We start from the raw sequence: 14956 nt of genomic DNA, 5'->3' as shown, positions 1-14956 counted from the left end.
TAATACGTAATACAAATGCTCAGAATGCAGGGTCTCATACCATTGGATTCAGACCATGTACCGACCAACCATACTGGCTGTTCACCCCACTACGGGTAGTAATGAGACTATAATGCTGCTTTCTGAGGACCTTACCAGCAATTTGAAATGGGTAGTTGCAGGCATAGCTTAGTTAGAAGTCCAGAGTTACATATATTCACCTACAATGAGGCAACAGAAAGGCTACACAATTAAAATTAACATTTTATTGGGTAGCATTAAGGTTTTACATAGTTTTCACATCTTAAAAAATATATTCATATACCAATACATTCATTCTGTTCACAAAATTACTAAAATAATTACAAACTTATGTGTGCAAATTCAAGTAATAGAAATGGTGGTATGAAATGAAAAAGCATAACAATCATGAAGAGACACAAATCAAATATTAAAATTCCTGCAGTCCCACCTTTCCTTCCTTTACTACATTCACTCTCACTTCCAGTTGTTCCCTACTAAGCCAATCTCTTTACATAAACTGTGCAATTGAAAAGACTGTCAATTCTGGCTTGGTACACAGGGCCCACGACAATGCATCTTGCACCCTCCTCGTACCTTAATTTTGGATTAGAAGTTTTGCCCATCTGTTACAGTGGACACATAAACACCAAGACACATTTACAGCAACATTTGTGTTCTTGCGATTTTTAACATATCTTAAAACTGTTTTCACCTTGAGTATTCCTAGACTACATTTGTGGTATAGGATTTCTTCTCTCATTGCTTGCTACTCATTCTAAATGATGTTATTAACAATGGCTTGCATGCTCATGCAGCTTCACTTTTCCTTTTCCAGTCGATCCCAGTACAACACTTAGAGCGTCCTTGTATACCTCTTTTGGATCTTCTTAGGATAATGCTTTTTGCTCCAGTCTAAACATTTAAAATGCCTCATCTGCTCAAGGAAATTGCTTCCAGCAGTTTATTATTGTGACTAGACAGTCAAAGCCTCTGCCAGATCCCCAGCCATCCTAATATTCGATTGCATCTCTAGACCCTTAACTCCAAGTAGCTGCATCCTATTAGGCTAGGAAACCCTTTTGATTATGCAGTCAAAGGTTTCGGACTCTGGTTCTCCACTATTTTTAATGAGCCAAGATTGTTGAATTCCCGCAGCCCACGTAATACGGGGAGCTCTTGCAACCCCCTTGGCCTGATACGTTCTGAGTGGGGAGGGTGCCGTTGATCTGGCCCACACTTCTTGCTAAACACCCAGCTTGCTGTTTGAAAGAGGTAGCACTCTTCACCACGTTGTCACACCAGTGCGCTGTAGCAGAATATTAAGCCCCAAGGTAATCAAATGTGAAAATGTTGCATCGTACCTCACCTAATGTTATCAACTTGTGTTTAAGTGGTTTTCGAGGCCTTGAGTCCATGATTTTGGCTTTAATTACTAAGTTCTTTGATTTTTAATAATCTAAAGTGTTACCAAGAAAGCGAGAAGCCCTTTCTTCATCTTGGTTCATCTTGGTCACTAGCACTGTGTCATCAGTGAAGAGAAGCAGTTAGACCACAATACCACCCATTTTGAAAATGTTGAAAAGTGTATGTGCCAGGACATAACTCTGTCTTACTCCAATAGATATTGAGAACTCCCTAGTTGGTCCAAATCTTCCTCTTCCATGTGTGCTCTGTGCATTTCCTGGAGTAATTCAACCAATCCCAAGTCATTCTTTGCCCTTTTCAAGAATTCCCACAAGATTTCAGATCCACAAACGCCATATATATTGCCCCACTTTTCAGCTGGTTGTATTTCATATATTACTAGGATTGTTTATTTACAAAAGTGGTGGTTCTTTTTCTTTTATTGCAATAGAGTTGATAAAAAATCACCTACAGTGACTTGCTGGCACACAGAGCTAACTAGGGTAGCCTAGATGAAGAGTGTAATGGCACAATAAAGGACAGTCCTGGTAGAATCATGCCAGGACTATATACTCCATGTGCATGTAGCTGAATCATGGACAAGCTGAACAGCAGTCCGCCATTAGATTAGGATACGCACATCTATGTTTGTGGTTTAGAACCTAGACAGCAATGTTACTTTCAGTAACAATGTGCATTGTGAATAAATCGTTTTAGAAGAAAATAGAATCTCCAGTTATTAGAAATGCTTCATCAACAGATGGTTGGTCTGTCACCTACCTTTCAAATGTCACTAATCAAGGAGCTAGCCCAATGGTTCCCTGAGTCCCTCATCTATATTTTTGGTAGAGACCAGCTGAGCCCCAGTTAATGATTTCAGGAATGGTCGCTGCCCCTACATTGTAATACAAAGAAAGAACAGGGTGCCACATTTCAGGGGTAGTTTACACTAAGTGCCCAGGAATCCAATCCTACCCTGTGGCCTTGGGCCACTCTATACTAGCAGTTTAACTCAGGACTTCATTATTTTCTACATCAGGTACAAAAGAAGGACTACCTTGGGAGCCTCCAAGGTCTATATTATTTCATCAGTCCCACTGACCTCTGACTGTAAAGGTCACTATTGACTCCAGGGCATTAAAGAGAGAATGTACTTGATTACTGGGATCTCCATGCAATCATGCTCTTCACCCTTGCACTTGATGTGGTAACTCAAGATATTGCTCTTCTAGGAATGTTACCGATGATGAGGGGACTGGCAACCATGTGTCCTCACTACCCCCCACTATCCCCACCCCACACTTCTACCCCATCATTTCCCTGTATAAATCCCTCACAGGCCACTTTACCATGACTGTAAACATTGCAGCACTAAATATTGCAGTTAAGCCATTTTGGCTGTAAATCTCATAGGGATTGTGACGAATCTCAAGAAGTCGTCCCTTCTCCCCGACAGGGATTCCCGCCTGTGAGCTAGGGAGGTGAGCCCGCCACTCAATACCGTCTCTAGGGATAAAGGAAAGCGGGACCTCACTGAGATAGACTCCCCCTTTGGACTCCTGTTCTCTGGAGGAACTCCCTAGAAGGCCCTTCAAATTGAAACCAGTATGTCTGCCTGATGACAGAACCTCTGAAGAACAAGTTGAAATCTGGTATTGCCATCCTGAAACAGAAAATGTCCTAGTAAAATATACATTCTACTGGGATGAAGAAGAGGCCCTATGGAGGCACAGAGAACCAAGCAGAGACAGAGAGGAAGGAATGGCTTTTTCCACAGGGGAAGCCCTCCAGCAACATCATCCCAGTGAGGGGAGGACTCTGGGGAATCCAAAACATTGCCCGCAAGTTTCAAATTGAGGCACACGCTGACTGCAAGCAGTGGAGACAAGACATGCAGTGTTCGAGCAGAGCCATGGGCTGTCAGAAGTGGTACAGTCGGTAGCAAACAACCCAGCAGGAAGAAGAATGGATGCATGGCGTCCGGAAGAGACCAGAGCGAGAGAAGCACCAAATGGTGGCGTGACCACGGGAACTCTGTGGTAGACCAGGAGTCCAACCAACAATTCAAAGACCATCTCCATACAGGGGATTCGGGAACAGTTGAAACCCGGAGTACCAAACCGCTCATCAGGGGGGGGGGGGGGAGGAAAAAAGAGAGAGAGAGAGAGAGAGAGAGAGAAATCAAAATTGGCGAGATGCCAGTAGCGGAGGAAAGGAAGGCTATCCTGAGACCATGAAGCACCCGGTGACGTTAACCCTTGCCACGGAAGGTAACGGGGATAACGGGAGACGCAGGGAAGGTGATTGTGCATCAATGCTGGAATGCTCCTACTCATCCCAGTCACAAGACTAAAGGTATAAGAGTGAATGAAAGTTTATTATTGGATTGCTCCTACTCATCACAGTCACGAGAGCAAAATCATCGAAAGAGTGAATGAAACTCATTACTGGACTGCTCCTACTCGTCCCAGTCACTGGAATAAAGAGATGGGCAGAGTGAATGGAAATCCTTATTGGACTGCTCCTACTCGACGCAGTCACGAGAGTAAAGATATATTAAGAGTGAATGAGCATCTTCAATACAGACAGAGAGAAAACCAACACAAGTAGTAAAAGCAAGTCTGAGAGACAAGTATACTGGAAAGTATTTAAGAGTATCAGTCAGACCTGAAGGTCCAAAAGACAGACAAGAGCCAATCATGCAAGAGAAATGTGATAAGAAAGCAAATGTTGGGTACGTGCTACAGAAACTTGAGAATGGAAAGTTCAAGGCAATTGAACTATTAAGTGATATTCCTGAGGGGAACAGTAATTGTTGCAATGTAGCCAAGGGAAAGAGAGAAGGACCAATCATTATAAGGAAAACAAGGAAAAGATGCACAAAGTGAACACTTCACTACATGAAATGTATGAACTGATGAGAGTGACTACAAGAGATTGTCTGAAGATCGTTTATTGAAGAGTGATTGAAAGTCAAGTCAGAAAACCTCATTAGAAGGGAGGACTTATTTATTTTAGTTTTTAGAACTAGTGGTAGGGTCGAATAGATTAGAGTTGGGGCAGTGGACGGTTCTTCAATTATAGACATTCACTGACTAGCACCGTAGCTAGTTTTGTTATGTAGGGAAGCCTCGTAGAATAGGGAAAGACAGGCTTAACCTTATTCTTTTATAAAATGAGTGGAATCTCTAATCGGAGGCTGTGTCCTCCTTCTGACCTACCACAGTAGTCATGGGGAGATAATTGGGCCAGGGTTAGAAACAGGAAGGGGGAAAGAAGGGGAGAAGCGACACATTGGTGTCCCTGTAAAATAAAAGTGAAGTGAAGTAGAAACAATAAGAGAAGTTACTTTTTAGCCATGATATTCTGTCCGATTACATCAACAGTAATACAAATGTGAGATGGAACTTATGAATCATGTGCACACACACCTGCATGCACAATCCTATTCAGTGATGCTTACCTCTAATGAAGTAAGGAAAATATAAATTAAATGGATTGGTGGAGCAGCACTGGTGAGTAAGGGGGTCAGAGACTACCCGATGTCAAGAAAGGGATAAATGACTTAACGTAGCTACCAATGATGCAAAGAGAGATGCGTATCATGAGCGGTCAAAAGTAGAATTAATAACAAAATATGTGGCAACCATCTGGAGATGCACCCAATCAGATTCTATATGTAGATATTGCAAGGAATAGCTGAGTGTTAATGTTAAGTTAACAATATCAAAAAGTGCTTACCGCTTTTGTCCTCTATTTGCCTCTTTCCTCTCCTAGCACACGGACACCATAGTTTTCAGTGCAAAAAGATTGTATCTATAAAGTGTTTAGTGTAATTGTTGATCATTTGCTATATACTAGGGTTTTGATTTTGCTTATATTTTATTTTATACATCATTTTTACATCCTAAATATATGATATGTAATACATATAATACGTTGTGCATAATAACTGTGTATGTTTCAATTATTTATTAAAATAGTAAATAGCTAGAAAAAGAAAGGATACCTGAAATCCAAAGGATACAAAAAGAGGTCTGGGAGCCCCTCTACCGAGAACAAACAGACAAATAACATGCTCTTTGGGAAGGGGAAGTTGCCCCCTTGGGAGGGTCTGCTACCATGTTTTAGCTCAATGTACTTTTTGTAACCCAGGCGTGGACCCCTTGCTCACCTTGCCTTAGAGAGGCAAAGTTTCACCTCACTGATGAGGCCCGACTAGGCCGAAACACGCATCTGGGGTTGCTGATGGTGCTCCTGTTCAGAGGAGAATTGCCTAGCATTTTGGTGCTGCACTGCCCCAGTGGGTGGGACTAGACTGATATGCAAATGAATATTTCTCCTTTGTAAAGGGTGCAGTGAGCTAAAACGTGGTTGTAGACCAATGGGGTATTTAACCCTCGTGTGAAATCCAAAAGAGTAAGACTCCCAAATGAAACAGAGCTCCTTGTTGTGTTTTCTCAAAAAGATAATCCCTTTGATGAAAGGAATAACAGCTGCTTCAGCCTGGCCGTTCCCCTCATTCATACATGCACACACACACACCCATCCCGCTCTCTCTCTCTACCCCCTTTCTTTTGATGCTTTGCCACATCTAAAAAATGTAAAACATTCATATGATGTATTAGTTGACTATAGTTGAGATTAAAATAAATATTATTACTCTAGCCGAAATACAATTCAAAAGTAAGTCCACAATAGAATGTATGGAATATTATAACCTAGTACATCAATCACTTATATATGTTGTTTGCACCAATATCAACGTATTCAATATTGATAAGACTATTACTCAGTCTGCGTGCTATTCATGAATCATTTCTATGATAGAATAATTTTTATTTTATTGTTTGCTGTTTTAATTACATCCGATTTTCTGCTTAAAATTAAATGCATATTTCAAACTTATTATGTAAGGTCTTCTGGGGCAACACACCCTAATGCGTATATATATCAATGATGATTTGTTATTATCTGCAAGTAAAAGTTAAATTAGAATATAAATAAGATCTAGAAATGTGTAAAATGGAAAAAGTGCTCTTTGAAAAAGTCCAAAATAGGGCTACTGCTCAAATGCAAGCGAGGTAAAATGGTATATTTCTGTTTAAAAAATATATGTATTTAAGTATTTATGTTTTGAGGTATTTTTCTTTTCTTGCTGACAAGTGGAAGCACTGCGTAAGATTAGAATAACAATTTGTCAATGTTATTTGATACAAAATAAGAATTCAATATGGGCTACATCTGTTCCAATATGTCCTTTCTTCTGTGTCCTGAACGTCTTGTTTCAGCTTCATAAACTTTTTCTGCCATTTGCCGGTAGTGATCTTCCACCCTTTTTCTCCGGGCCTCCTGTTAATTAAAAAAAAAAAGACATGCTAGTATTTGCAATCTCTCTTATGCCATTTTCACATTTTTTAAGTTCACATCAGAAGATGAAATCTTATAGTACTGATGAGCCCCACAATAGGTTAAATGGGCTAAAATGGCCGCCTATAGGGAATGTAAGCTCAACCTACCAGTGTTTAGCCCATTATGGGTTGGTACTGTTCTGCAATGATAATGAACACAAAGGATTGCTTATTTATATAGAGCCTTTTTAAGGTGCTTCGGAAATTGTATCCATATAAACATCCAAGGTGGGCATGCTGCGATGTAATTTTCTCTCTTTCTCTCTAGATTACAATGAACTCGGTGTATAATCGGAGTTCTTCTTTGGATATGCAATACCTATTTGGGTAGATGAGATTCCTGGTAAAATCTGTTTGTGTGGTATGGTGAATGACCCTTATCGATAAGGAAAAAGAATTTAAAGTACCACCCTCTTACTTACAGTCTGGCATGTTTGCAGCACACTTCTGCAATGACACTCCTACTCACTTCATATTAAAATCCAAAATGGCCATTAGACATTATTTGACCGTGTTTGCTTGCTCCATCAGACTGGGGAGTGGACTGGGGAGTGGAGGGTCACTGGGTATGCTGGGAAAGAGGGGCAGGCTGAAAGCAGCAAGACCATTCGGGTGTGAAGTAAGGAGGACGGAATCACTGTACCAATTGAGTTGCATGCTATATAGTATAATTAGAGGAGCGCAGCATTAAGAATGTGTCAGACATTGTGGTGCACCTTCGAATTGCCTTGTCTGCCGCACACCAGAGACCACTAATGGGTTGCTTGAGGATGAAGCGGCACCAGACCTTCTAGTTATAGGAGAGGATACTGGGGTGCTCTGCCTCTGATTGACCTCACATGTTTCTGGGTTGCTGAAGAACGCTTACTTGACAAAGCTAAGAGCCTGGCCGAAGTCTCTGAGAAACGCTTGCCTGATACAGCAAGAGGCTGGGAAAAGTCTCTGAGTAAAGGTTGACGAAGCCAAGGAGCTGGTTAAAGTCTCGGAGGAACACTTGCCTGAAAAAAACCAAGAGGTTGCTGAAAGTTTCTGGGGAATAATTAACTGACAAAGCTAAATGGTGGGTCAAGCTCACAGAGGACCACTTGTCCAACAACGCTAAGAGGTTAGTGAAAGTCTCTGGAGAAACACGCAGGACAAGAGGTGGAAAACTTTTACAAGATTGTCTTGCCAACAGTTAACCTGACACAACGTATAATAAAGAAAACGTTTACAATTTGCCACAGAGGTGAGGAAGGAGCAACCACAGTGTTTGGGACGGACTCCCAGTTATACCAGAGGGACACGAAGTCTGCGGACTTGGAGGGCCCTACTCCCTCCCCCAGGATACACAGAGGAATCAGTCAATGGCAAGTTCAAACTGTGGTTTATTACAGGCAAACCCAACAGGGTTCAGCACAGGAACAAAAAATATCCATGCACATCTCACTCTTTCTCGGCTCGCAGGTGCTTGTTTTCAGCTGATAGCGGCTCTTTCCCACCGTCTATCTCTGTCCATTGTCTGCTTCTGCTGCGTTGCATGTTCAGAGACCACGAATCTGAGCTTTGCAGCTCTGAATTATGAGGATTTATTCGTATTTTCTGCAGCTGGTCCCTTTGTCATCTGGGAATTGGAATGTCAACTGTATCTCTTGAGCTTGATTGCGGGTTCTGTCTCACACGTCTTGATCTCTTTCCAGCCTGAATCGGCTCAGCTCGTCTCTTGCTCAGAGGCCTGCTGTAATTTTCTTAAACATTATAATGCGGTTTCTCCAGGTTCCATGCTATGCTACATTTCCATAGGTTAGTCACACTTGGCACGGTCAGGTCCCATAGGTGCTCCTGCAGTTCCATAGGTTTATTTGCATGTAAGCATCTGCAAGCTTTGCTCAGGATCTCTTGTCTTGTGGTTTCTGCATTGCTGCATTTGGCTAATGGCAAAAATAATAAAAGCAATGACAGTATGTATCTGTCCACTAACTATAGAACTGTACGGTCGTGTTCTTCATGTATTTGAGTGCGTGTTTGTGCCCTGAAGTGCGGATAGCACGTGTGCCTCATGTCTAATGCTGCTATTATGTGGTGTCTCTAACGACATCAGCAACATGGCTTCTTGGGGTTTAGTCCAAGCTGTCCATACAGGTGTCTTTAATCATAGCCTGTGGCTCTTCATCCATACATTGATAGATCTGTATCCCATGTGTCCCAGGGTTGGTATGGCTGGCTGAGGGAATACCTCTCAACGCACTTGTCAATCATGGATCCGTTGGGAATTCGTCCTTTCTGGCCTTCTTCCTTGTCATGAATTTAGTAGGAGGGGGAGGTGGTGGTAGGCTTCCCCATCCCTCTTCAACGGTGTGTGCACAGTTGAAGCACTTTATATACTGGCAAATAACAGTGACGGTGGGGTTCCACATTGCTGTTGGCTTCTCCCCACCTTGGTGATGCGGATACTGCTTGGGGATGGATAAACATCAGCAGCAACTGAGCAGCAAATAGAGTGTATATTAACTTGGTTACAAAGAGGTTGGGTGCAAACAGAAGCTTATTCCATGTAAAAAGACAATACTCGGCTTATACACACACAGTGTTATTAGATATTTGATATATTGTGGCCAAACGCTATGCTAGTGCTTATCTTTACACTCAATATCAATGTATAAGCATCCCTGAGGTTTTCGTTTTTCTTGTATTTACCCATGAATTTAGGAGGATTTGTGATCACCGATAATTTAGGTGGTATAATATCACAGTTGTCAACCAAGTTTGCCCTCCCGATCTTAGCTTTTCAAATCTCTGAGCCACAAGTTATCCTGTGCTGACATTTTTAAACATAATTCACAAATACGTATGCTTTTTGAGTGAATTCACGTAACTCATTACTAGTTTTGATCACTAAAACATTTAACGCCGGTTCAGGTGGGACTAAGTATATTTGTGCTAGACTCTGATTAGGGATTTAAGTGGCCCGGGGCTAGTCAGGGCAGAGCCCCGGCAGTCTCCAAAAACTTCCTGTGAGCCAAGGCTCCCAGAGCCCCCCAGTAGCCCTAGCCAGTGCCAGGGAGGAATCAGTTTCTCCCATGCGCTCACCGCGCTTTAGGGAGAGATGTGATGCACTGCCCAAATACCTTCTGCGTGTCCTTAGCATCGTTGAAACATACAATGATGATGCTTGTGCATTCCAAAAACAAAAACCTTTGCATTCAACCCCAATCTCTGTCGCCAAAGAAAATTCTTATCTCGAAATATTGCAGACTCTTGCACAAAACTATTCCACCAGCCTTGCCCTCCCTTTATTAGCATACTGCAGCCAATACTTAAACCCTATAATCTCCATTTAAATTCCAGTCTTTCTATCTGTTGCATGGGAAGGGAGATGATCACTGCGCAGTGCAGTGAAAAGGCTTCCTGATGGAGGTCCGTGTCGCAGTTAGAAAACAAAAGGAGAGGCGGGAGCAAGAAGAGAATGCTCGCAATGCATGCGCCTCACAAGCTGAGCTCCCTGAATGGCCGCAAATGCTGAATATAGATTGGGGCCTGTTTGGAATTTAAAAGCTTCCCTCTGACCCGAAATGAAATCTGTCCTTTTTGATGAAACCTGTAAATAGCAGGATGCTGCAGTGCATTGGAGTAACTTTGCTCAAGATGTTGAGGGGGTGGGGGGACATGACAACTGAAAGAAAGGGACGGTGTGAAGGAAGGGCGGACGGTGGCTCTGAGGGAGAACACTAAACTACTGATCCACAAGAGTCAATTGCCGACGTTTTGTTTCATAAGACTGGTGGCGTATCTTTAAAATTCAATTCACTTCTAAAGACACGCCAGTCTTCTAAAATAGAAGAACCATGCACTGTGCAGCCAGTTAGTGCACACTTTGATCATGATCTGAACAGGATACATTTTCTTCAGCATAAAATCGCTTAATGTAGTGAGTCCAACTGCGAGAACATTTTGACAATCCATGAGCGAGGCAGCCAGCTGCTGTGCTGAGGTCTTTGAAGAAGTTAAGTCGTGCCTGATGATGTCCCTCCAACTCAGAACTGCATGCCCTTAACAGTTGCTGACTGATTATGATGCGAGTACACAATCTCATGACAGCCAGTGACACCGTAGGAAAGGTCTAAAATGGCTGCCCCAAAATGCCCAGTCTAGCCCGTTAATAACACATAGCATGCTTGTTTTACCAAGATGCCCCAAATAGTCATGTCACAGTAAGGGCTGGACTGGCTGCCACAAAATGCCAGTCTAGCCATGTAATATTTCATATTTGCCTTCTCGATGCCCCTAAACATTGCGCCGCTCGTGTATACATGCACACAGAATTCATCATACCTATACACCATGGGCGTCATCAGGGCCTTTCAGCCTTTTTAAATGAGGCCTCTGGGGTGCCCCCCAGCACCTGACCCCATGTTGCCAGTCAGCATTCAGCAGTCTTGCAACACACAGCAGTATATTCATTTGTCTCCATTTCCATTCTGGGGCTTAAAATGTGCACTTTGCGGCGCTCGCATTATAAGCTGCATTTTCTCTTCCCATGGGATACACAGAAGTGTTATCACCTCGTTACCTAATAACACTGGTTCCTCCACACCAACCACTTGCTGACCAAGAAGGGTTTAGAGCTCTTCAGTGGGCATTTAGTGTTTAAGCTACCTGCTGTCTGTCCGCCTCATGATAATTGGCGGCTATTATGCTTATCTTGGTCACCATTGTAATGTATGCACCCCACATGTGCCTCAGACTGTTTACTCTCTAAGCAGGGGGGCCCAAACCATCATGTTGAAAATGGGCCCCCACACATCTTCAGCCGGGCCAGCCATGCACCCAGTCACACAACATAACATTCTCAAACTTCATTCCACACAGAACATAAAAACAAAGCATTATCATTCATTCAGACACAAACGTCAACACATATATGCTTGCACACACTCCCACACAAATGCACCCAGCACCTCCATTGGCATGCTCTGTGTGCACACAACATTTATATGCACATACACAATAACACATGAAAACAGTGGCACAATGGCCATTGAGCAGAACAGGCTTTATCCCCCCTGATCCCTGAAATGTTGGGCTACGTTGACTTGACCTGGCTGAACTATAAATCGATGGCAGAAAGGAACAGTATCACTGGAATGTCAGCAATTCCCTTAATAAATCCATTCATTCAAAGGCAGAAGCAATCCGTTAATGCAGTCCAGTGGGCGACCGAGTATACTTAGGATAGATTTTTAAATGCCATAAATCTCCAAACTTGGGTTTTGCACAGCACATTTATGTGAACGTGCGGACATATTTTTTTCCTACAAGATTCTGACTGATGAAAATGAAGGTATGTTTTCTTGTATTTAAATGACCCCAAGCAGTAGCATACCGAGCGGGGGGCCAGACTGGGACATTCGTTAGTGGGACACCTCCCCTGTTTGGCACCTCAAAGAGGGCCAGGACAGAGCTCTAATAGATGAGTTTCCTGCATCTGGAATGATCCTGCAGTTTTTATGTTTTATGTGTGTTAAAATGCCATCTGCCACTAATGTTACCAAAAAAGTTGATTGGGGCAGGGGTGAGCGGTTTGGTGCAGCGGGGGTTAGAAAGGAGAAGAAATACTAGGAAATCAGGACAGGGCCTCAAGAGATGGGTGTGGGGATGGTCCAATAAACCCCCAGGGCACAGGTCACAGCAACATGGGTCAGTAAAGTGTGCAATGCAAGCAGGCAGCAAGGGAGAGATAGGAGTAACATTTGGTTTTCCTGACTAGCTATGCGATCCAATGCTGCAGAAACAAACTTCTCTCTTCTTTGCAGTGTCTCCCGGGGCTTCAGCATGCACGCCTTGAGGATCATTTACAGAGTGCAGACCATGACCACCGGCACCCTGCTAAATATAGGCCGGGTGGCAATGGCAGCTCCTCCTATCTTGTGGGAGGCATGTAGCAGGTGATGTAGATATGTCCACCTGTCAGGCAACTTGCCGGGACAGAGTCACCAGATCCGGCATACCCCGTCCCGGTGGGTCTACTGTCGCTATCGGCTGGGGAGTCCGCGTTTCCTCGCAGTCTGTATCTTTGGAGACTTGTGTGTACACGGACTTGAGCATGCGCGGGTGGCCGTGTCCTGCCTTCCGCGCATGCGCGGTCCCTCTCACACTCGGATCAACGCGAGCTTGCGTTGCAAGCCTCGTTCTGGGCACTACCCTTCATTAGTGCTCTGATCACGGAAGCAAGCCGCATCTCAGTGCGGTTTGCTTCCTGATCGCTAGTCTCGCCTTGCACGTTGTGCTAGTTCCTGTTTTGCTTGCCTCTGAGCTTTGTTCTTGGGCTGTTCTGACCCTCTGGGTCCTTGGCCTCCCTGGATCTCTGTTGCTTGGTGTCCATTTTTGCCTTCTTGCCTACTGGGTCTCCCTAGTTCTCTTGGTTCCCTTGGCGGGGGTGGGAGGTTCCCGTGCTCCTAGGCTTCCCTGTCTTTTGGGTGTTTACCTATCTAGCCTTACCCTGACTGGTTACTCTGTCCCCATACCTCTGGGGTTGCTGTGCCTTGCCTGCAGCTTCTGCCTGGGTACCTTGCCTCCGAAGACCATTGTCTGCTGTTCAAGCGCTACTCTTCATCTCTTGAAGACCTGCTGCAGTCTCTGGACTCCAGAGATCCACGTCCATCAAGAAGTCTGCCTTCCCTGTCAGTGCATGCACTGTCCTGACGCCACGTTAATCAGGGAAGCACTCATTTGTGACGTTGGGAGCCAGTTCACCTCCGACCTAGTGTTCTTATGGGTGGGTGTTGGACTGGTTCCTTGCGTCATCCCTCCTCATCTTCAACTCCCTGGACAGACTGGCTACCTCTCTGCGTCCCTCATCTGGAAGTACAGGTATGCAGTGCCCACGTGATGCTTTCCTTAACACCACCGTACCTGCTCTCCACTGGCCCAGGAATGGAGGAAATGAAAAGGTTGAGTAGGATCTGGGTCTGCGTGTCTCTGAGAGACTGGGAAGGGGTGGGGCAGGGCACAGGTGCCCGCTCGCTGTTTGTCTGCCTGCCGGGTGTTAAATCCACCTCTGATGTACACCAAACCTCTCTTCAACCACCTGGACAGTCTAAGCATCCCATACACAAACTTTGCCGATGACACGCAGGTCCTCCTGAAACTCACTGACAATCATGAATTGGACTCTGCAAACATCAACCGGATCTACAGCATCATTCAGGCCTCGATGGCAAACCACCATCTATACTTATATGATGATAAAACAAGCTCCTCGTTGTAGGGTGCCCACACTGTCTTAAACACCCTGACCCTGCATTTGCATGCTTCTGTATTGATGGAAATTACACCCCTGTATCGACTTACATCAAAACACTCTGGGAGTATACCTTGACTCTGAGCTAAACATGCACAAACATGTCAAGGCTGTCGCTTCATCTGCAGCCTACTCTACCAAACCTATAAACCTCTCTAGGACATTTCTCACCCCCAACAACTGCCTCATGCTGTCTAGGGCCATTATTGGCAGGTAATTAACTATTGCAATGCCACCCTTTCAGGAACCTCCACCAAAAACATAAACAAATGACAGCTGATCCAAAACAACGCCCTTGGAGAAGTCTGGGGTTTGAAACGTTCCGATCATATCTCACTTGTAAGACGCAAAGCACACTGGATAGGCGCACATCAAGTTGGAAAATCCTCTCTATCACCCATTGCTGCCTCTATAACACTGCAACCCCATAATCTCACCCGTTGCATCGCAAATAAACCCAACCCTCGCCTCCTGGGATCCTCTTCTTCCACCCCGAGATATAACAGAAAAGGAGCCAGAAGGCATTATCACAAGAACCAAAAAAAACCACACTAGTTAAGAAGCACTCAATTACATAACTATGTACACCCCCCACAAACCCCCACCCACCCAAAAAACTTTCCCCAGATTTTATCAAACAAACCAATCTTCCCCTCTCTCCTGTACAGCACCCTTTCCGTTTCTGCCAAATTGTGCATTTCATTCACCCATGATCCAATGTTCAAGGTCAAAGTAGTTTTCCAGTTGCGCAAAATTATCTTCTTACCCATCATGGTTCCCCTGAACAACCATTTTTTCTGACATTGTGTAAGATCGTCCAATAATTCATCACTTCCCCCACTCTCTTGAACACATTCCC

At 44.0% G+C, this 14956-nt stretch overlaps 1 protein-coding gene across 2 annotated transcripts in view; it reads right to left on the bottom strand.

Moving 5' to 3' along the window:
- Positions 1-230: 230 nt before the first annotated feature.
- Positions 231-14956, bottom strand: part of C11H11orf16 (chromosome 11 C11orf16 homolog) — a 251596-nt gene continuing 236870 nt past the window's right edge. For both annotated transcript variants that reach the window (XM_069623695.1, XM_069623696.1), the window contains one exon: positions 231-6759. In XM_069623695.1, the coding sequence (XP_069479796.1) occupies positions 6646-6759 (114 nt within the window). In that variant the 3' untranslated portion in view covers positions 231-6645. The remainder of the gene's footprint in view (positions 6760-14956) is intronic.

The sequence above is a fragment of the Ambystoma mexicanum genome, chromosome 11 (assembly GCF_040938575.1).
Source record: "Ambystoma mexicanum isolate Mex_15411 chromosome 11, UKY_AmexF1_1, whole genome shotgun sequence".
In the NCBI taxonomy this organism is placed as follows: Eukaryota; Metazoa; Chordata; class Amphibia; order Caudata; family Ambystomatidae; genus Ambystoma; species Ambystoma mexicanum.
Note: the sequence above shows the minus strand (reverse complement) of the source record. Positions and strands in the feature narration are given on the sequence as shown.